Source organism: Lytechinus pictus, chromosome 4, assembly GCF_037042905.1.
Source record: "Lytechinus pictus isolate F3 Inbred chromosome 4, Lp3.0, whole genome shotgun sequence".
Classification (NCBI taxonomy): Eukaryota; Metazoa; Echinodermata; class Echinoidea; order Temnopleuroida; family Toxopneustidae; genus Lytechinus; species Lytechinus pictus.
Genome location: NC_087248.1, coordinates 664619 through 689396, shown reverse-complemented (window position 1 = coordinate 689396; position 24778 = coordinate 664619). Strand labels below are relative to the sequence as shown.

The window sequence follows — 24778 nt, the reverse complement described above, 5'->3', positions numbered from 1 at the left end:
ATCAGAAATCATTTATCATTTTAAAATCCCTACTTATTTCATTTCACACTCTCAAACCAACCAGATCTGATCTCCTATTGGCAGTAGAGAAACTCACATTTCTGCATGATAAATGATAACAAGCATTGAATATACATTTGAAAGCGTCATTTCAGCATCTTAAACGATAAATGCACTAAATGCTGAGTTACATACTTATCAACTGTTGTCAAACATAACCTATCACTTTGCATAAAACTGTTTGAAGCATACATGTAATGTGATTTTAATATGTACGCACGGACGTTCAGAAGAACAGCCATTGGCTGAAGTTCGTTTACCGTGTTGAAATAAAATAAATGAAATGAAATGAAATTCTCATCACCGATTCCTAGCAGACGACGCCCAGCCATAGCAACGACAGTGTAGAAGTGTAGTCGCTCTATATGGAACACATGAGTATTACAGACCCCCATTCACTCACGTGTTATATCATAGCTCATCAAAAAAATCATTAAAAATCAATCCCTCGATAGATTTTGCTTTAATTCACTGAAATTAGTCACAATTAACAGTACATTTCAGTTTCAGTTTAGTTTTTCAGTTTAGTTTATTTCATTTTTCCATTTTCTGATAATAAACATAACAAACATATATATACATATGTATAAATGTACAAAACAAAATAAGTGTTATAAGTATACTTCAATAATCAATTAACAAATTTGTAGGAAATAGATGAAATGTATACAATTTTTGTTCGAGATACATTTTGATGATTAGACAAATTATAGATTACAGTTAGCATGTGAAAATGAAAATGAGGGACTTATTAAAAAGCGAAGCTTGTAATTGTAAGCCCCTTAGGATAAATTTGTAGTAATCTTAATCGTATGTAATTAAAAGTAAAGTAAGACAATCTAGACCATATATGAAGAACGGCAAAATAGGTTTGAATAACAAGGAAAGAAAGGGGGGGGGGGGGCAGTACCTACATAGGTTAGAGGGATAAGGGAATATTAAATAACTGGGGGAAAAAACAAAACAAAAAGAAACGATTATGTGCCCAGCAGAAAAGGAAAGGGGAGGAGAAAGAGAAATAGGGTCGAGAGGCAAGTATCGTGGAAAAGATAAAGCAGTTCATGTGTTTCATACATTGTACTCATTAAGGAATGAGAGTTTTAGGTGTTTTTTGAAGGTGTTTATATTTCTATATTGTTTAAGGCTTTGGTGAATACCATTCCAGTATTTGGGACCTGTATAAATGATGGTTTTTTGTGCGAGTGTGGTTCTAGTCAGAGGGGGGTGATATTGGTGTTGTATAGCTTGTCTTGTGGGGTATGTATGGATGTCAGTGTTTTTGGTAAAGAGTGAAGTAATTGCGGTGGGTAATTCGTTTTTTGATAGCTGGAACATAAATGTTCCAAGGTTCAGGAGATAGAGATCGTGGATTTTTAGTATTTTATTTTTTTTAAATAACGGGCTTGTATGAGCACGGTAATGGGCATTTTCAATTATTCTAACAATTCGTTTTTGAAGCAAAAATATTCTATTAGTTTGTGTTATTTGTGAATTACCCCAGGATAAAATTCCGTAGTTTAGATAAGGGAGGATGAGGGTTGAGTAGAGGGTCAAAAGTATTTTGTGAGGTACAAATGTTTTAAGTTTGTTGATGACACCTATGTTTCTTGCGATCACTCTACAAAGAATATCAATGTGTGTTTTCCATGATAATTTATTGTCGATGAATATGCCAAGAAATTTTGTTGATTGGGTAGAGTCAATATTAATGCCATTAATGTTAATGTTACCATGGAGCGTTTGTATTGTGTTACTAAATAATATGTAATTTGTCTTTTTTATGTTTAATGATAGTTTGTTCGCCCGTATCCAAGCATGGACCGATTTCAATTCGGTATTCATAACATTAATCAAAGTTGTTGGGTCACGATGGGAGAAAAATATGTTGGAGTCGTCAGCGAACAGAATGAAAGATAATAGTTTAGAAGATTTATGGAAGTCGTTTATAAATAATATAAATAATAGGGGACCGAGGAGTGATCCTTGTGGTACACCACAATTTATGTTTTCCAGGTGTGATTCGCACCCATTAACAAAAACGTATTGAGTTCTGTTAGTTAAGTAATTCCTGTACCACTCCAAGGCCTTTCCTCTAATACCGTAATAAGCGAGTTTATATAAAAGAATATCATGATCTATAGTGTCAAAGGCCTTGGAGAAGTCCAGGAATATTCCAACAGTGTGAAGGGATTTATCAATAGCTTTGATGACTTTATCGACGAGTGTAATCATAGCGTGAGTTGTTGCGTGTTTTTCACGGAAGCCATATTGGAATTCGTTGAGAATATTGCATTCGTGAATGAATTTAATCGTTCGAGTATATACAGTTCTTTCTAATATTTTTGAAAATGAAGTCAATAATGATATGGGTCTATAGTTGCCCATATCTCGGGTGTCTCCTTTTTTAAATATAGGTATGACCTTGGATTTTTTCATTTGTGAGGGGACGATACCACATGTTATTGATAGATTGAATATGTGTGTTATTGGTGTCACAATTTCTGAGATGACGTGTTTTAGAATTGTATTCGTGATTCCATCAAAACCTGGGCTTTTTTGAGAGTTTAAGTTATTTACAATGTCTATGATCTCGAATTCTAGTATTGGGGCAAAAAATATTGTTTTGGGGTTGGGATCTTCCAGAAAACTGGAAAATACTTTTCCTGAGGGTTCGATATCTTTGGCAAGATTGGGACCAATATTTACAAAGTAATCATTCAAGCTTTGAGCAATCTCATTTACGTCTGTTATAATAGTGTCATGTGTATTGATTCTATGAATGTGTGTTTTATCAGTGTTTTTGTTGAGCACACGGTTGATTATTTTCCATGTACTTTTGATATCAAATTTATTTTTTTCAAATTGGTTAGAGAAATATGTTTTCTTAGCATGTCGTAGAGTACATGTAAGACTGTTTTTATACCGTTTGTATTTGTGTTCATTGTGTATAGATGGATTTGCTTTGTATTTATAAAAAAGTCTGTTTTTCTTGTTAATACAGCGTAATAGAGATTTAGTTATCCAAGGCTGACGAGGTGCCTTTTTATATTGTTTAGTGTGAGTAGTGCGTGTGATAGGTATATCTCTGTTATACAAGGCCATAAAAGAATCCATGAACAACTCAGAAGCTTCTTGAGGATCTAGACATTCCAAGACATTAGACCAGTCCAAAAGTCGTAAGCTATTTTTTAATTTATTCATATTTTCTTGGGTTACTTTGCGAGATCCTGCTGTGTATTGTGAGGTACCAATTTTGTGAAAAGAGATATGTGAGAAAACCGGGAAGTGATCGCTTATGTCTGACAATAATATTCCTGACGTACATTGTCCATCTAGATTACTGAAAATAGTATCTATGAGTGTTGCAGATGTGTTGGTTATTCTGGTTGGTTTATTGATTAGTGGGATGTAGGAGTGTGAGTACATGCAGTCTAAAAAATCCTGGCAGAGCGAGCTTTCTTCTGCATTGAGCAGGTTTATGTTAAAATCCCCCATAATAAGACAGTGTTTATTTCTTAGAATGTTAGAGGACAATATGGTTTGTAAAGATGTAATAAAGTCAAAATGAGGACATCCCGGAGGGCGATAAACAGTACCGATAATAATATTTTTGTTTTCAGATGTGGTTATTTCTACAAAAAGACTTTCAAATGATGGATGCATTATATTCAGGTCATATAATATCGTGGCATTTAAGTTTCTTTTAATATACATAGCTACGCCTCCACCAGTTTTATCTTTTCTATTGTTATTTAAGAGTTGAAAGCCCCCCAGGTTATGAATTGGATGGGGTTCATTCCGCAACCAAGTTTCGCTCAATCCTATCACAGATAAGTTTAGTTGAGTGTTTTCGAACATGTTTTGGAGTTGGTCAAAATGTTTGTTGATGCTTCTGATATTGATGTGAATAATGGAGAATGTTTCATTGTTATGTGAGCAGCTTTGAAGAAATTGATTTAATGTGAAATATTTGGATGTTGGTGGTATTTTAAGAGTGTCGTTAGGGTCAATATGATAATGATATTCAGGTGTATGTTGATTTAATCGATCAGTTGTATGTGTATCAGTTAAGTCATCATTCGCAGGAGGGCGGTCGTCAAACCTGCGCTGTAACGAAAAGGAATGGTTATTAATAGCTTCACCATGCTCTAAAGACTGGGATGGGAATGTGTTCATACTAGCCATGGTGTAGGTTGAGAATCGAGTTGCTCCTTAGGTGTGAAAGTGGAGAAAACATGATACAAGACTCCCGTTGACAGAGAAAGAAGGAAAATATGGGATGGACACATAAAGACAAGATAAGGACAATACATCAAAGTAACAAAAGCAAAAATAGTTCTTAAGGTTAAAGACAAAATCTGGTGCATATTTTTGAATGGAAAACACACACATAAAAGGGGGGGGGGGGTGGCCGGCTAAAGGAGATATTGTTAGGAATATTGCCTACTTGGCGACAGTCTGGATCACTCAAAAAAGGCAATTGTCTATAATTCTTTCCTGGAAGGGGATATGAAGAAAATTACAAGAGAGTACACGCCTAAGGATAAAATGAATAAATAATGAATAAGGTATGCGCCCGAGAATATCATGAATAATCATGAACAATACAAGACAAAACCAAAACGTCTGGTATTTGGTTGAGGTCGACACACTGAGCAAGCCGTTAATGCATTGATAAATAAATACAGCTATTAGTAATGCTGTTACTAACGAGTAAGTGCGTATATGTAAATCAGGTACTTGCCCAGCTCAATCAAAAGTTAAATGGCCTGAAATAAGACTAACCATAATTTCGGCCAGTTCATTGCCAGAAAAACCAGAACTGCATTGTGGGTAATATTTTTTTTTTTTTTTTTCAATTCAATTTGCATTTATTTCATTCTCGATAAAAACAATTATAAAGCAAGGTATGAGAAACAATATATTTACAAGCAAGAGTAAAAATGAAAATGAAATGGGGAACTGCATAAATAAAGCCAAGTGGCCTTGTGTAAGTGCAGTTCCCAAAACATTAATAACATGACATGGTATAGAGAAACAATAAGATAAAGAATTAAACATGATATATAAACAAGAAAAAAAAACATTAAAAAAACATAAAAGGGTTTCAATCTACAAGACAAAAATAACTATACATATTTAAGATATAGGAACTGCTTCAATCTTTTTTTGAATGACCTAACAGACTTGCTTTCAATTACATCTCTAGGGGTAGAGTTTTCCAAATTACAGGACAATTATGTCTTACACATTTCATTACGTTATTAGTTTTAACTGGCCATAGGTGGAATGAATCTTTAAAACGAGTATTGTGATTATGTATCCGGTGATTAAGGGTAAACATTTTATGGATATTAAGAGGTAGTTTATTCTGGAAATAAAAGAAACCTATTAATGCAATAGAAAAATAATACAAATCATAAATATTAAGAGACTTTATCTTTCGAAACAGTGGGGCAGAATGGGCTTGATAATGACATCCCATACATATGCGAAGGGCTTTTTTCTGCAATTTAAATAATTTGTCTAATTTCGTTCGACTGCAATTGCCCCAAACAACAACACAATAATTAAGATATGACAACATGAAAGAATTGTATAATAGTAATAATGCAGAAGTTGGAATGGAGTCTTTTAACCTATATAGGATACCAACACATTTAGATACTTTTTGGGTGACTTTTTGAACATGAGTGTCCCATTGCATATAATAGTCTATATAAACACCTAAAAAATTAACACTATTTACCTTTTTGATTGGAACTTTGTCTATTTCAAGCAATAAATCAATGAGTGAATTAGAAATGTAAGACTGCCTATGGAAAAAAGTAATATAATTAGTTTTACTAGGATTTATCAACAACCTGTTTGATTTGAACCATTTTGTAACTTTATCTAATTCAACATTGATATCATTTTGTATATTAAGATTATAAGGTTGGTTGTATATTGAAGTAGTATCATCGGCATACATAATATATTAAATTTCATTTGAGGAATATATGAGATCGTTGATGTAAATTAGAAACAATAGCGGGCCGAGAATAGAACCTTGCGGTACACCATGGGTGATACTGGAAAAGTCTGATGAACTATTATTAAAAACAACATATTGGGATCTATCAGAAAGATAACTTTTGAACCAAGAAAGTGGTAAGCCCCTAACCCCATAGTGTTAATTTGGAAAGAAGTATTTTGTGATCGACTACATCAAAAGCTTTAGAAAGGTCCATGAAAATTCCTATGCAAAATTTATTAGCATAAATGGATGTCAAAACTTTATCTTGTAATTCTATCAAAGCATGTGCAGTAGAGTGATTTTTTCTAAACCCGTATTGTGAATCTGTGAGAATTTTATTGTTTAAACAAAATGAATACATGTACAGTCTATTGTAAATACACTTTTCAAGCAACTTAGAAATAGACGGTAGAATAGATATAGGCCTATAATTATCAAATTTATGAGGGTCATCTTTTTTAAATACTGTAGTTATCTTAGCTATTTTCAACTTATCAGGGACCGATCCTGAAGAGAGAGAGAGATTAAATATGAATACCAATGGCTGTACAATATAGAAAATAACTTTTTTCAATAAATTAGTACTAAGATTATCAAATCCAGTGGAATTGCTACTACTTAATGAATTACATATTTGAATGACCTCATTTTCTGTTATAGGATTTAAGAAAAAAGATTTGTCAATATGATCAATGAGAAATTCTTTATAAGAAGTGTCATTAGGAGAATTAATTATAGATGTGGTTATCCGTCTGGAGGAGTTTATACAATGTTGATTAAATTCAGTCGCTATGTGTTGTGGGTCACAAACTTTTTCACTCCCACTAAAAAAGAATTCAGGTAAAGACGTTTTAGATTTGTTTAATAGTGAGTTTATGACTGACCAGGTCTGTTTTGTATTGTCTTTGTATTGCTTTAATTTATTAGAAAAATATGTCTTTTTTGCATGCTTTAACATAGTATTCAATTTATTTCTATATCTTTTGTATTTCCTTTCATTATCTAATGAATTATTTTGGAGAAAATTTTTATAGTAACGATTTTTTTTTTAATGCATCTGAATAAATACTTTGATATCCATGGTTTATTGAACATCCTTTTGGTAGGTTTAGATTTGAGCAAAGGAAAGTTATTATTAAACAATTGGATAAAACGAGTTATAAAAAACGAGTATGCATCATTAACATTTGTAAAATTATAAAGACTATTCCATTTTTCATGGTAAAGGTCATACTGACAATTTACGAGTAAAGCGAGTTGTATTAGGTTGATGGGAATTAGCACTAGAACATTCGGAGATCAGAAAAATTGGTAGATGATCACTTATGTCTGAACATAGACTACCAGAGTCAAAATATGAATCCAAAACATTGGTGAATATATTGTCAATAAGTGTAGCTGTGTTTAATGTAATACGAGTTGGAGTTTTTATAATTGGGAATATACCTAGTACAGAATTAAGCCGAAGGAATTCGTTAACAGTATCATCATCTTTGAATAAGTCAATATCAAAATCACCAGTTATATAAATTTTTCTATGTTCAGTGCATAATTTGTTAATAACACTATCGTAAAATTCAAGAAATAAATCATAATTTGATCCCGGTTTTCTATATATGACACCAATAGTAGACATTTTTTGTTTTTTATCTAGAAAATCAATAAATAAATATTCACAGACTGAGTTGATTTCTTGGTTAAAAACTATATCATTCCTTATAGTGTACTGTATATTTTTTTTCACAAAAAGTGCAACGCCCCCACCTCTTCCGGATAATCGGTTAACATTAAGAAAATTAAAGTCATCTATGTGAAAATTGATTAAAGTATTATCATTTATCCAAGTTTCAGAAATTGCTATAAAAGAAAAGGAATGAGTAATCATGGATAGGAATTGAGAGATATTGTCAAAATTCTTTGGTAAACTGCGAGCATTAAAATGGATAAGACTTAAGGTAGAATTGTTTGAGAATTTCCCATTAAACTCTGAAGGTAGAAAACATGAAGATTCAGAGGAATTAAATACGTGCAAGTCAGGATCGACATCTTCTAGAGGGTCAGACCTAGGTTCCATAAACGTAATTTATAGGGGTAGCATAATAATGGAAATGTATTAATCGATAAATTTGAAGCAACACTGTAAAAGGATGTATAACTATATATATATGTATACATATCTCAAAAGTAATGCATAAACTATCTTTGTAGAACATCATTATTAAGTAGAATACACCTACGTAAAAAAAAAAACAATATAGCAACATTAAACAAAGCTTGAAAATAACAAAATGGGGGGGGGGGGGGGGGAACAAGAAAGCAGTTCTATATGCACTCCTGTATGTGTATACACCAGGATAACAGTCGGGGATGACAAATAAAGATAAGTATAAAGCACACTTTTTTTGATGAGTTTAAAAGTGCATTGAGGTTTCAATGTCCATTAACTTGGCAGTATATTAAAACAATTGAAGATTAATGACAAAACAATCATTAAATACTAACTTTATAGAAACATCATAAGCATGTACATATAAAGTAATTGTTGAGAGAAATAGTTATTCCATATGATTATGATATTGACACCCTCTTTTGTATCTGAATATAATTTAAAAAGTCTAATAGTTCATAATATATGATGGACAGAAAAAAATGCGTACAGTATATTCATCAAAAGTTAGTATCAAGTTTTATATCAAGGCTTGATAATGAGAAAAAAAATCATTAAAATAGTTATATTGAATAACATATTTATGAGTGAAATACTCTGTCATTAATCCACATATTGAAAATGTTTTGTCAATAATCTTTTACATGTATGTTAAGCATTATTTTGATAGATTATATTGAATGCCAAACGATGTTCAGGGAACAAAATGCATTCTGTATGTACTCAATTCTTAACAAGTCCTTTATTATTATGATTAAATATTGTATTAAATATTGTATTGTGTATGTATTTATTTTAATTTATGAATTATAATGAAGAAAAAAATATTTTGATGATTAAGTAGTGTATTGTCCATGTATTATAATGTATATGACTCATAATAAAGGAACATATCATTCATGATTAAAGAGGGTATCTTGTACGTATTTATTTCAATGTATATGGATCATAATACAGAAACATATCTTGATGATTATGTGTATTGTGTATGTATTTGTTTTAATGCATATGAATAAAGAAACATATCTTGATGATTAAAGAATGTATTGTGTATGTATTGATTGAATGTATATAAATAATCATATTGATGGGTAAAGAAGATATACATTAACAAAGAAACATCTTAATGTAATTCTACTGTTGCTGATGATATGTAAGACAGACAGTTATCTAATGATTAATTTGTTACGGGTTTACAGCATTACAATTCTGTTGTGTCTTAATCAAAATCCGCTGCTGTATAATAGTAACTATTACAGCACTATATTCTTTTGCTAAAAAAAATGTCACTGCATTTACAATGACATATACCATACAGTAAAGTTATACATTGAAAAATAAATATAGGTTTTATGTTTAGCTTTTGTAATTGACTTTCTTTACTATCAGTGAGATATAAGAACAGTGGTAAATGCATTACCTATTAAAAAAACAAGTACAAGGTACATGTACTACTTAAGTATCAATCAAAATAAAAGAACGAGACGTTCAACTTTCGCAACATTATGATACGAAAAGTGATGTCTCAGGGAACAAGTGAATTACACAAGAAAAGTCCCACGGACTATTTAATGTTGAGCATCTATATAAGTTTAATTTACAAAAGGTCAAGATCTTTTTTACATCTTATGATTTTCTTCTGATTCGTTGCTGAGTTTGACCGTGGGATGACAAAGATGCGACCATCTAAAGACCATGCCGCATCTACCTTGACATGGTGTTTAGATTCAGCCAACAGTTTGCTATTATAATCAGTTAGATCTTCCTGGATTCCCATACCGGTGTGTTTGAGAGATTTTCTGTTACTGATTAGTAGCTGTCGGTATTTGTAACTTGTTAGCTTAACTATGATTGGCCTCGGTGGAACTGGTCTCGCTGACTTAGCTGGTTCTCGTTGCCTGCCAACACGATGACTCCGGTCAATGTGCCTTGGTTCAAGATCAACGGAGAGTTTATCCTTTGCAATTTGACAAATGAGGGCGTCAGTATTCTCGTTTCTAGATTCCTTCACTCCATACACTCTCACACAGTTTCTGCGGGAGTACTGCTCCTGTTTATTTTGTTCAAATGTCAGTTTTTTAATCTTTTCCATTGAAGATTCAAGACCCTTAGTAATATGGGTGATTTCATTGTGTGCTTTTTGCAAGTTACCGTTTGTAGATCATGGATGATACCATCTTGCTGTTCAAGTTTAGGTTGGATTTGAAACAGTTTGGTATCTACAGCCTTTGCTATTAAGGCATTAAGAGCATCAAGAAGTTCATCATCCTCTAGCAGGTCTTTTAATAGTTGCTTCTTCTGTCTGGTACCCATTGTTATTGAGCTTTCACCCAATAGGATTAAGTCTCAGATGAGAACTTAATAGCCCTTTAAATGGGATTATAAGAGCAAATAACAATGGCCAAGAACCAAATTAAGGCCAGGGTGTAAGTTATTTGAAGTTAATAATCCGTTTAAAAGCTCTTGTAGTGTAGAGTAACAGTCAGATCAAGACAACATCAAACCGTACGTATGGGACTTGCCTGTAATTTGGGCTTCAAATCCTTGAGTCACAAATCTGCCAAATTAACACTTAATAAGTGTGAAACTTCACTCCAAAGTCATCCCCTGGTTTAGGTTAGTCCATCATGCAAACCATATCAGTCGTGAGTTGCAATAAGACAAGGCTAAGCTAGGTTATAACAAGATTTTCCAAGAGCACAAGAAGAGCACATTCACAGGAGTACACAAAAAAGTCCTGTAATAATAATTAAAATGAAATACAAAAATGCAGTCTAGCCTCCCCAAACGCCTTAATTATCAAAGAGTATGAACATAGCATTATCTCTATCGTTTTTCTTTTGATATACAAGCATTTGATCTATTTTTAATGAATTATTTTAATCAATAAAGTCATGTGATCTTTACTTACGCCTGTCCGACATGCTTTGCGAGCAGATGAATTACTCTCGTGTGCCCTTGAAAGGACAGGTCTGCTCTGAGACGAGTGGAAACCGTACTTCGATATGGCTGTTGGCTGTGCGAAGAACAAAATCACAGAGCTAGAAGTGAAAAGCGAGTTTCCGATTTCGTTTTCGCTGTCTGCGTTTTTCCAAACAGAATCACGGATCGGAGAGCGTCTTCTGATTTTCTTTTTAAAATACAAACACAAATTTAGAATGAGAAATCAGAAAGAGCCCAAAAGTATTTCTGATTTCAATATTCTGTTTTTGATCTACAAAAACGAAATCACAACACGTTTTTCTCGTTGTGATTTACGTAAAACAAGAAAGACATACGAACCCAGATGTAAAACTAAGCGTATGTGGAACAGCCCAATCCCTGATTTGATCCGTTTGTACAATAAAAACCCTTGAATGATTATGCTTTTGTATATAACTGTTAGGATTATTCATTGCCGTAGCTTGCCCTTTCTTTTTTATGTATTTGTTACGTGCCCTTGTCAGGATCAATCTTACCCTCCCTGATGGTTTTTCTCCGTCTTCTTTTCCTACCTAAATTCTCTAACCCTGTACCCTTCCCTTGCCTTCTTCTTTCCAGAAATCTTTCTTGATCCTGACAACACACAGTTATACATGAATGTAATTCTAATAGTTTTAATTGTATCATAAGATCAATGGTATACAGTATACTGTATTTTAATTATCTACTTACCTTCTTGAACATTGTATTGTAAAATGTATTCAATGAAATGTATACTTGTATTTTTAGCTTTGTAATTCACATGCAATTCAGTTTGTCAACTGCAATATGTGGAGAATTTTAATAAATACCATTTATCTATCTATCTATCCATTTCGTTTTTGTGTTTTCAAAGACCGAACCACGAGGCTGATTTCCGTTTTTGCTCTGCGATGATTGGAAAGGAAAAACGAATTATCCATTAGTACCCTGATTTATATTTAATTTCCGAGATTGGCACAATTATCGAATCCGTCCCGAAGTTCATGCACCGCAAAACAGAGTTGGATCTGAAAGCGAAGTTCCGCTTCTAAAAAGTTGAAGTTGTTAGGCCTACTGCGAAACAGACGAATTAAAGTTATAAGACCACTTAAATTTCCGAGATTGGCACAATTATCGAATCCGTCCCGAAGTTCATGCACCGCAAAACAGAGTTGGATCTGAAAGCGAAGTTCCGCTTCTGAGAAGTTGTTAGGCCTACTGCGAAACAGACGAATTAAAATTGGGTTGATTCACACAGGACAAGTGTTCTCAACAAAACCACAACTCAAAATGATTATATTCTCTCACTCTCAAATTAATAGCTCCATGCTCTCACTAACTCATGCTGAATGCAAGTAAATGCTACTTTCCCACGCCTCTGATGCGCGGTAACTTCCCGAGGGATTCTATTTTGTAAACACTGCGGCAGTACAAACAGGCGGCCGCTTTATTCGGAGCGCCGCTAATCTTACTGCGGCACCTTTGTGAGCGGTTCGTTTCATTTACGTGACCGCAAGTACTTATCACAGCCGCAATAAGAACTGCCGCTCCGTGCGACTACCGCCCGACAAAATGTGCAAATTGCGACTGTAAAACATTTGAGCGGCCGCCGTAGAACAAATGTGACCAAGGTATTATGTACCACTGGACAGGAGCAATGGGTTGTAATTACATCTCCATCTACATGACCAGTGGACTGAACCCTTCATGACCTTTTACTAGTATGCCTATATAGTATACAGTTCATGGTGTCATACAGTGCTGTTGACCTTACACCATATAGATCTATGCTTACACACACTCCGGCCTCAAACACACAAGTGAATACAATTCCGCCAGGCCTACTGCATACATAGAAAGGACAGTGCAGCCAACGTGGATACTGTAGGTCCTACTAGTCTATGAATTCAGACACAATTTTACCCAAAGACGGCTTATATAACATTTTAGTGAGAGAACAGTGCATTTCCAAAACATAAACAGTATGTATAATCTTGGAATTTCCTTTGTATGTAAGGGTTTCTTTCTGTTGGGTTCACTGCCCTTTTTTCTCTTGATTCATCAGAATCATAATAAAACTTTTTTCATCAATCTGAAACAACATATGAGCCGAGACTAAAACGCGGGAAGTCGGAGAGTATGACCGAAAAAGAATGTTTTTTTTTCCAATTCTGTGCTGTACATAGTGTTCATTCTGAAATCACTTTTCTAAATTGTTCCCGTGTTATATTCGAAGTTAGACTTAGAGAGCAGATATTTATGTGCTAGCATATCATAATTATCGTGGTTGCACTTTTTTGAAATGGGGACAATCGGGGATGTACTCGCAAGCCCCAGCCCCCGCCAGCCAAGGCAAGAGCAAGGAAGGTAGGAAAACAGAGTGGTGTTGCATGTTGTGCATGTGACTGAGGAACGTACTGAACCTACTGATCGATGATCCTAATGTCGATACGCGATCAAGGTTTTTAGATCTAAAGTCTGCTCTGCCGTTCACCGAGTGACAAGGCAATGTAGCGGACTACGTTATCGTTCTTGCGTAGCACACTCACGGCAGTGGTGGTGGTGTGTCTGCAGAGGGGTGGATAACTGGATTTGGGTGATAGAGGGGGTATGTTACAATTTTGAAATTACTTTGTCGGGAAACCCGAGAGAGTAAAATTCACACATATAAGAGCATAATTTACCATGAAAAACACCTTTTCATTTCATATCATCCACATCACGACTGTTTTAGGACATACACTTTCATATAATATACAAATTAATTAGAATGGTGACAGGCCAATTTCGAGGAATTACCAAAACTATCCACCCTCTTTAAACACCGCCAAAATTTATTATCTGATTCTTTGTTTTATGAAATACTAACATGATTGCTTCACCACACTTCCAAAAATCTATCAAGATCAAATTCATACTAATTGTTGACCCCTTTTAACCTGTGTATGTTACCAGAATGACACCATATTGCTTCGTAAACCTGAAGAAGATAGAGTGATCACTACGAGTAATGCATCGATGAAGATTGACATGACAACGTCCGACAGTCTACAGGAGAAGTTTGAAAAACTAAATATTGAAGGGGAACTTCAGGTAACATCTCACATTTTGTGTAAATTTCTCAAGAAAATTTATGTAACGTTTTAAGTAACGATGGAAATAATAGTTTGACTTATTACTATAGTAAACAAAGCCGCTTGTCCCTTAACAAATGAAATTAATCTCCAAATATCCCAATAAAACAAAATTTTAAGAAATAGATTATCGAATCATGCACTTACAGTAAAATAATTACTTTACGTAAATTGTTATGTGCTATTACCAGCTAATTAATTAATTAATATTTAATTATCTTAAAACCTAAAGATAAGGTTTTGGTTTTGAGAATGAGCAATTATTCTCACTTTTATTGACAACAGTCATTTAATTTGATGGTATTTATGACTGAAAAAAAATGTCCACGATTAATTTCGTAAAAAAAAATACAAAAGATGAACAAATAAATGCATAAAAAAAAATTTTGGTACCGGAATTCGTTTTGTTTTACAGTTGTTATGAATGCTATAAAGAATATTTGTTTATTTTTCTAGGAGATTTATTTAGTTAATTATAGCAAAATGTATGATTTCATGAATAAATTAGCACAATTAATTCATATGAAATATATTAAAAGGGAAGTTCACCCTGAAAAAAACTTTGTTGTAAAAATAGCAGAAAAAATAGTGAAAAATATTGGTGAAGGTTTTAGGAAAATCCGTTAAAGAGTAAGAAAGTTATTAGAGTTCAAAGTTTTGGATTTGTGACGTCATAAACGAGCAGCTGCCCCATGTGTTATGTAATATAAAATGCATGAATTTCAAATTTTATATGGTTCCTGATGACTTAATGTTGTTTTCTATTCATGATCGGGTGTGAAATGATTTGTCTATTGATATACAAAACGTACAGTGAAAACCATTATCAATTTTCTGAGAAAATGACATTTCATTGATTTTTTACCATTCGCTATGTAGGAATGCTGCTCGCATATGACGTCACAAATCAAATAATTGAAATTCTAATAACTGTTTGATTATTTGATGATTTTTTCTCAAACCTTTCTCAACATTTTTAATTATTTTTTCTGCTATTTTTACAATAAACTTTTTGTCAGGGTGAACTTCCCCTTTAAGTATGTACAATTGACCTCTGCAATGGTGTAGATATTTAATTCTCCACCTTACATAGACACATCCAATCGGCATCAGAGGCATGATATGCTCAGTCACTTTTTCCATTTATCGTCAGAGAGACCTGATATGTAGATATATCATCTTTCCCAATTCTTTCCCTCTCTTTTTTGCATATCAGCTAAGTTTCTTAGCTGGAATGGTGAATCTTAGTGGATCGGGATCCTACATTAAAGATGAGAAAACGACTAAAACGACCCGAAGCATGAGCCTCATCTATAAGTTAAAGACAATTAACGAGAAGGTAATGCTCGCCCAGAACAAAGATATAATTGACAATGATAAGTTGTCCGATGTTAGGCGTTTTGCAACACACGTTGTAATAGGTATTGATTGGGGAGCTATTTGCACTGTCACATGTGAGTATACTGAGAATAAGGATGTAACCCAAAATAGGAGCAGATTGGATGGGATGCTTAAAATGATCACAAAGGGTCAGGGAAAGGCAGACAAGAGTCACGAGGAAAAAGCGGAGAAAATAGTGTGTTCGTTTAGATATAATGCCGACACGGCATCTCTAGGTGCAAATCTTCCTGTCACATTTGGAGACGCAATTCAATTTGCTCAGTCCTTACCTACCCATGTGCAAAATACGAACGACGGCAAAGGTGTTCCTCTAACTTACCATATCATGCCACTGGAATTTGTAAGGAACATTTTCCCCAATCCAAAGTCGGTTGCTTCTTTTATGTTCAGCGCCCAAGAACCCCCAAAAATCACAGCCAGTAAATTAGATAAGGATATTGTCAGGAAAGGTGTCAATTTCTTTGACAAGCTAAAGAAAAAGCACCAAATCGTTAATGATATATACGGAGACCTAACAAGTTACGAAGCATTCATTTCTGATGAAGCTTTTAGGGAAATCGATGTAGCCTTGGGGAAAGTCGAGAAGGAAGAAGAGAGCTTCAAATCGCTTCTTCAAGAGGTACTTAAAAAGGTTCGAGCGGGAGAACGAGAAGTACGTGCTCTCGAGGAATTCGAGAATAAAATAAACTCTGGCGATATGTCTACAACAGAGTTCGAAGAAGAACTCGAAAATGAATTCAAACCGTATCTGAAGGAAGTGGAAAAAGTCAGGTCTATGGAACGAAAGGGGATCAAGTACATAGGTAAAAAAGATGAGCTCCCAAAAGCAAGAAAGCAAACGACCTACATTCTCTATATAACAAGGGAGAATGATGGAGATGAGAGAAAACCGTTACAGAAAAATACAGAATTTTTCATGCGACTTCAGTCCACATTCTCGAGTGATGAGACATGTGAATTCTTTGTAGTAGACCAAGAAATAGTTCATCGCCGTGTCTGGCCAGATGAAATAAACGAGCCAACAATTGAGAAGTATGTTAATGGGGTACGGATATCGGCAGACCTCTATGATGAAGAAGGTCAGTACTTTGAGAGGTGCATGGCTCAAGTTGTGGATCCTGTACCAAATAATCACATCCGTTTCGATCTTACATTGGTCAAACTTCGTTGCCCAAAGGCAGTAGCAGGAAACGGAAGATGCACTGATGACCCATCTAAATGGACGTGCTTGAAGTGCAAAGAATTACTGAAGTATGGGACAATTTCGAAGCTCTTTTACTGCAAATGTGGTGAGTCGAAGCCCAAGAATACGCACTTCCGCTGCAATGACCCTATCCACGGTATGCACTATGTGGAGTATCAGGAAACCCTTCAAGACGACCTATCGAAAATGAAAGCGATGCCAGAGATCACTGTGCTTATTCTCGGGGAGGTAGGATCCGAAAAATCGAATTGGATCAATGCGCTTCGAAACTTCATGTTATATCCTGATTTTGACATGTTAGTAAAGGCAATCAATTCCGGATATTTAAAACAAAAAGGAGAAGAAAAGGAAGTGCAGGAATTTACTGTTGGTAGAAGGCGGTATCGTTTGATTAATACGCCTGGTATATGTAATACTTTTAACCCCAAGCAGGATGAAATCAATGCGAAGAGGATGCTGAACCTCATGGAACAATACTCCGAGATTAATGCCATATGCATACTTCTTCAACCAGATAGCGAACTGCAGAATGCGAAGTTCAGATTTTACATCCAAGAATTCCTTGCTCCGTTTCCTAAATCAGCCGAGGACAACATCGTTTTTTGTTTCGCCGGTTGCAGCGGCACTTCCTACGACTCAGATGAATTCTTGCATATTCTTAATGAAGAGCTTCGGAGACAGAACGTAACAATCCGAGCAACTGAGGATAAATCGTTTTGTCTCGATAGCAATCTTGCCAGGATTCTGTCGTCACTTCAGAAAGGCAATGTCAGTGATTACTCGGCAAAATGGGAAGAATCTGTCGCGGAAACGGGACGTCTTTTCGAGGCCATTGAGGAGAAGATGAAGCCCCACAAAGTGACAGAGACGGTGGTAATGGACCAAGCACGGGAGATCATCTTAGCAACAAACATACCCTTGGTGGAAGTCGCAAAATTAATCAAAGTCAATGTCCTCGAGGCAGAAGAAATCACATCGCAGCTCGTACATGAAGGGGATCTTACTGAGCACATAGGATTTAAGGTAAACGACCTTAAACGAAAAGAACTAGACTACCCAAATACAGTATGCACCGGCTCTTCTTGTGTAAAATTCGTCTCAGTGGGCCAGACGAAGAGACAACATGCAGTGTACGAACAGATTTGTCACAAAGCATGTGGTCTTAAAGGTGTGCAAACTGGAATAATTGGTGACCAACGGCTCCGTGGGTGTTTAGCCATGGGTAATAATGAATTATGTAGACATTGTCATCATCGTTACGAGGAACATATGCACATCACGTACGAATTCGAAATTACAGAGAAGGAATTTTTGCCCTCACAGGTTCAGGATAACATCAGGGCAATGCCCGACATAGACATGCAGATGCAAGCATTTTTGAGTGAAATCAACACACGGATTGAAGGGCTGAAAGAAGAACAAAAGACCCTTATGGAAGCTGCAGCACAGTATGCGTCTTTCCTCAAAGCAAATGCACTAATCGTATACAACGATGCCGTTGGTGACTACCTGGAAATGTGTATACATCAAGAGGCAATGAAACCAGACTACCCGGGTAAGGAAGATGTAATTATGACCATGCAACAAATGAAAAACACATATGGTGAACGGAGGACCATACTTGACAACGCAATAGACATGGGAGGAAATGACAATAAACCTGACACTGAAACAAGTAGAAGGTCTTCAGAAGAAGCTATTTAAACTAAAATATTCTGGAGCCACTCTCAAGGGGTTGCTTGAGAACAGCACATCCAGTAAATGTGGAATCCAGTAAATGATTATCAGCTGTATAGCTTTGATAATACAAGCCCCCTTTTTTAGGGCTGAACAGAACGTTGCTTCAGTTGATTTTAAGAAAGCGTTTGACTCGCTATATAGACCATAACTATTTATTTGAATTCTTGAATTCGTTTGGTTTCGGTGCAAATCCTTTATTAAGTGAGTTAAAGCTTTGTATAAAAAATTAGAAGGTTGTGTTTTGAATAATGGTAAATCTACTGGATACTTTCAAATTACAAGACGAGTAAGACAGGGGGATCCCCTCTCCCCCTATTTTTTTTATAACTTATTATACAACAGTTTGAGAAATGTTCAAGCTTAACAATTAATTGAAATAAGACAGACATTTTTAAAATTGGGAATGTGTCGAATGCAGTTTTCCGACATAATTTCAATTTTGTAGATACGATAAATGTGCTTGATACTTTTGTGGGTACTGGATCTGATACAGGGCAATTTAAAAAAGCAGAACAAATATTTATTACACTGGTGGCGTAATTCACCCCTATAATTATTATTAATTGGTAAATGTGATTCATTTACTCTTTGTTTGATAATTTTCCCCTTTTTTGTTAAAGAAGTCTTCATCATACTAAAATTCAAAAGTGGAATCGAATAATGATAACGATATTACTAACAAATAAATAAACTTACTAAACAATAAATTATTTTGCAAAGTCGGCCTTATGCTCAATATTCACCACTGAAGATACTTGAGCAAATTTCAGACTAGCTTTAAAGCAACCCATTGGTCTTATCATGCTTATTTCAAACAAATCGACCTAAAAAAAAACACGTTATATTATACTTTGCGATTAATGTCATACATCGATCATGGACAAAGGAAATCTCTGCTTCCAGCACTCGTTTCGCCGGGGAATATTCCACCATGACTGAGGCCGATCTTCTTTCGATGCAGTTGAAATTCCTGCAAGCTCACCTTAACTCGTTTCAGCCAATCATGAAGGTGGAAGATGAGAGCTTTCAAGCATGCACACAGATAAAAAAGACAATGATTTGATTTATGCATTTTTTCATTAAAAAGAAACAAATAAAAATACAATAAAAAGAGCAACACGTATCAAATTGTCAGTCGTGATAATACATAAAATATAATATATGAGGCTGGACTGGACGGCATACAGAAAAAACCCATCAAAAAGTCTTTGCAGAGCGGATACAAAATTACCACACCTATATTGCTCAGCAACAAAGGATGCAAACCCTAAATATATAGGTCGTTCATTGAAAACGCTAACACCGGGTGCGATATCTTTAGTGTTGAACCCTGCTGTGTTTACTGATGAGCTACTATCTAATCTTCCTGATCTTGGTGAATGTCCTCACACCACAGTTCAAGGTTTCTCTGTTGATGTGGTAGGGGTCAGGGAACTTCTCACCAATATCAAGCCATACATAGCGATTGGCCCAGATAATCTTCCTGCTTACCTGCTGAAGGAGGCGGCCAATAAACTGGCCCCTATCATCTACCTCCACTCGAATGCCATACTTTATTAAGGAAATATTCCGCAAGACTGGACAACCAGTTTAATAAACAACGATCATCTCCCCTTTCGCAAATTATCTGTAAGACTACTGTCCATATCTTTCACACAGAACGACTGATCTTCCTTACCTCAATTATGAGTAAGATTGCTGAGCATAGTTTGTCACCCACAACCTTCTCTATGCATTTCACTTTGATTTCGGAATGAGTTGCAGATTTTGATAACAGTTCAAAATCTTGCAGCAAGCTTACGAGATGATCAACAGATCGATGTAATATCCCTTTTGATTTCCCTTTTTGATTCTTCTGAAACTGCATCGATCATCTTATAGCCATCGTCATTCCGGATCCGTGGCTTTCTTCAATTAAGTATCCAACAAGTGACACTTGACGGAATCGAAGCGGTACACCAATCAATCTTTTTGAGTACCATCTTCGGGCCTCGGCTTTTCCTGGTCTTTATTTAATGACCTCCATAACTATGTTTCATCCTCTATTTATCTACACCCTAACGATGTTCTTCTGTACCCAGCCATCAACATTCACACTTTAACCGAGGCTATACATGTATCTTGCCAACTTCTAGGAATGTGAACGCAAGTGGCTCACGTCCTTCAATGCAGTGGACAATTGCAAATAAAAGTTGGGCATCTCCATTCATCGAAATCTCAGATAAGTGAAAACCACATGGAAACAATATTCTCAATGAGAAAAATATCACCATTAGTTTCATCTTATCCACTAAATGTTCACGACAATAAAAATTAGCCTTTTAAGGATGAGACCACCCCAACATTGTATTGAATAAAAATAGAAAAAAAAAATAAACATAACAACATAATGCTAAAAATGACATCAAAATCTGATCTGAAATAGGAAAGTTATGATAAGTGTCGCTTGATTTCACAAAAAAGTTACATGCACATCGTAGTCTGTTAATGAGGGGAGTGATGTCGTCATCCAATCACTATCTATTTTGTATTTTATTACATGAAATGTGAAATATTCTAATTGTCTCCTCATTTATTCCTCCCTAAAAATGTGGAATTATTGTTTCTACAATTTAGGTTCAGTAAAGTTGGTCTTTATTGTCAAATCTATGAAAATTGAAGTATTGTATAATTCAAGAAAAATAAAGAAAAGAAATAGTAAATGATTGACATCATCGACTCTCTCAATTGCATGCCACCGAGTCGTGCATAATCCTTTTTTTAAACAAAAAACATAAGCAAGATTTAGAATGTCGTAACTTTCTTGACGAAATCTTTAGTGTTTTGCTTGCTTGATTCTTCTCTATTGATTCATATCAACATTTTTCTGAGGTGGATTTGACCTTTAAGACATTTCAACCAACTGATACTGTAGGTATTCCTCTACCTTGTGGGACCCACACAACAAGAACTCAGTCACACTGGATCCAGAGTCATAGCACATTGTTTGAAGGGGAATATGTCGTTCATACTCAATTTAAGAATATTTTGGATGTATTTTTTCCTCGGAATATATATATATATATATATATATATATATATATTCTCTCTCTCCCTTGTTTTTTTTTTTTTTTTTTTTTTTTTTTTTTTTTTTGGGGGGGGGGTTGTTAGCATTTTCTGAACCAAAATCCCCTCGATTTGGAAAACCTAGATCCGCTCCTAATTGAACCCACATCCCTACAATGAATTAGTCAAACAATTTATTTAAATTAAATATCATGGTTTGAAAGTAGACCATTTCCTCCGTTGGAATTGTCCTACGTATGCTGGAAATATTATGCCTGTAGAAAAGTCGCTTAAAGACTTTTTGGATAAACAAAATGATAGTTTAATATTTCTTACTCCAGTTCTTAGACAAGAATTACTTGAGATTGTATTTAATTTGAAGGCAGACAAGACTCGTGGTTATGATGGCATTACAAAAAGTGTTGTGAAAAACATTGTACATTCTCTTGCTGATCCTCTGCTTCATATATTTGATTTATCATTGCAGTTTGGCCAGGTCTTAAAAAAGATGAAAATAGCTAAAGTTATACCCATTAAAACAAGGAGATCAATTGATTACTATTAATTACTAGTAATGACCTTCTTGGCCCTTTGCTATTTGTACTTTATTTATGTTGTTGATATGAAAAATTCATCTCATGTTCTCCCATTTATTCTCTTTGGTGATGTTTCTAATATTTTCTACACACACCATGATTCAAATGTACTTGTGAGCACTATAAATGCAGAATTAAAAAAAAAGCAACAAACTTGATTTAAGCCAACAGACTGTCATTGAATCTGCAAACAAAAATGATATGTTATTTTTAGTCATTCATTCACTCATCTGCCGCATCAAATACTTATAGATTATACTGAACAAAAATAGGTCTTACTATTGATAACAAACTTACGTGGAGTACTCATATCAACAATATTTGCAAAACTGTGGCAAGAAATATTGGAACATCAATAAGCTTATAATTTAAGATTTGTAAAGCGCACATATCTGTCGTTGACACTCAAGGCGCAAAATCAACTACTTACATGTATACAATACAGAAAATGGAATTAATAAATGCACAGAAATTAAACAAATTGACAAGAATAACAAATATACAATGAGTTAAAGTTGGTCGTCAAAATAACAAGTAGGCAAGATCCACATCAATTAAGGAGATGCTTCCTTCATGAGGTAAGTTTTTTAATTTGCTGTGGAGGGAATGGCAAGACTGAATGACCGATGGGAGTGAATTCCACAAACAGGGACCAGCAACAGAAAATATCTGTCACCCCAGGACTTCTTCACTCTCACTTGTTGGAACTGGTGAACATTCCCTGAACGAAGACTGGGTCTACATGATCTCTTCACCTCCAGAAGATCTGATAGGTACACTGGTGTCTGGTTGGTTTTAAGTTTAATGACAAAGGAAAGAACTTTGTGTGTTAGTCTTTACCTAAAAGGCAGCCAGTATAATTCCTTGAGAACTGGAGTGATATGATCCGACAGCTTTGAACGGTTTACAAGTCGTGCGGCAGAATTCTGGACCTTCTGTATTCTTTTTATGTGAGTATCAGGCGGTCCAACCAAAGTACTGTTGTACATATCCAATCGTGATGTGACAAGAGCATGAACTGCCTGCTTCGTTGCATGGGGATACAGGTAATCCCGGATCCGACGAATCTGCCTAATGTGATAAAATGATCTTCCGGCACAGGCGCTATCCATGTTGTAATGTCCAATAATTCTATCATATATAATTATTGGATTCTGGCATGGGGAAATGCCTCTCAAAACGAGAATAATATGCAATATGTCATTTAGAGCTCATATGAATTGTTTCGTCAGAAACGTATCAGTGACCTGTACCGCTTACAACTATTCCAATTCATGTATCAGTTAGATAAAAATAGTGTGCCTAATGTCCTACACAAAATTATGAGAAACAATACTTTGCATTCATATAATGCGAGACAGTCAAGTGACTATCACTTACCTAAAAGTAGAACAGTATTTTCTAGCATAACTGTATTTTTCACACGACCAAAACTCTGGAATTCTCTGGACAGAGTAATAAAAGAGGCAACTAATCTGAACCGATTTAAATTACATGATCAGAATTTTCTTCTGAATTCTTATTGATTAAATCAAATATTTTGTGAACTTCATACCTATCCACGGTACTGTGGATTATTTCAAAGTCAGTATTTAACTGTGTATATAGTGTATATTCATTCGTGTTACTGTATTTATATCTATATAACAGGGGTTCTCAAACTTTTTCTTTGAAGGGCCAGATGAGACTCCAAGTAAACCTGAAAGGGCCAGGGTGAAGTGGATACTTAGACAAAAATGTGCGCGAAGCGGTCGGGGTCCTAGATGCTCTATAATCTGGCCCTTATTTTGGGAGCTTTTATTCCAACAAATTTATAACAGTTTCATACAGAACGCAGGCAAAATTAGAAAAGATTTCAAAATACAGCGAGAGTCAATATTAATGATAACAAAATTGCAGCACTTTGTTAGAAGGAATCTAGATTTTACCTATACATAACTGGTATTGGGGAGACAGATTATGTCTTAAAGTATCAATATTTTTGCAGTCAAAGTAGAATGAATAATAGAGTACGTCTGTTGTAGACTCTAACAAGGATGTCAGCTAGTCTTCTAGTCACTTTCAATATGGGAAAAGTGACAGTCTGTCAGCAATAAGTTGCTTGAACCTTGGCACAAAAGGTGTAATTACCAGACGAAGGCACTGGTGCAAATGTTCACTGGTCAAGCAGGGGCCACTTTTTTCCAAAACCATTTATATAAACGTAAAAATGACCATACGATTGTGATTTTTTGCATGGCCAGCGCCCCCCCCCCCCACTTTGAAAACCGTTCCGCGGCCCCTGTCAAGGTACTTCGGTATGAGGTGGAAAATGCACTTACACACCTGTATGTAGTTCCAAACATGGTGAGAACAGCGCTGGTCATCTAATAATTAAGTAGATCGAACAGACAGAAAAGACTCCACTAAACTTTGTTTAAATGTCAAATTAATTTGACTGTCATTAATTTTATTACGGTAAGGTCTACA

At 35.1% G+C, this 24778-nt stretch overlaps 1 protein-coding gene across 1 annotated transcript; it reads left to right on the top strand.

Annotated features, from left to right (window-relative positions):
• Positions 1-2190: 2190 nt before the first annotated feature.
• Positions 2191-18632, top strand: LOC135153932 (uncharacterized). The gene is made up of 3 exons (XM_064098862.1): positions 2191-2295; positions 14145-14282; positions 15540-18632. Exons 1-3 carry the CDS (start codon positions 2191-2193, stop codon positions 18630-18632), a joined length of 3336 nt encoding a protein of 1111 aa, XP_063954932.1.
• Positions 18633-24778: the final 6146 nt, after the last annotated feature.

Bases quoted from the DNA above. Each gene is read 5' to 3' on its own strand.
- LOC135153932 (XM_064098862.1), top strand. From the start codon at position 2,191: ATGATCTATAGTGTCAAAGGCCTTGGAGAAGTCCAGGAATATTCCAAC. The intron at 2,296-14,144 runs GTGAGTTGTTGC...GTATGTTACCAG, and splicing joins TCGACGAGTGTAATCATAGC to AATGACACCATATTGCTTCG. The intron at 14,283-15,539 runs GTAACATCTCAC...TTTGCATATCAG, and splicing joins ATATTGAAGGGGAACTTCAG to CTAAGTTTCTTAGCTGGAAT.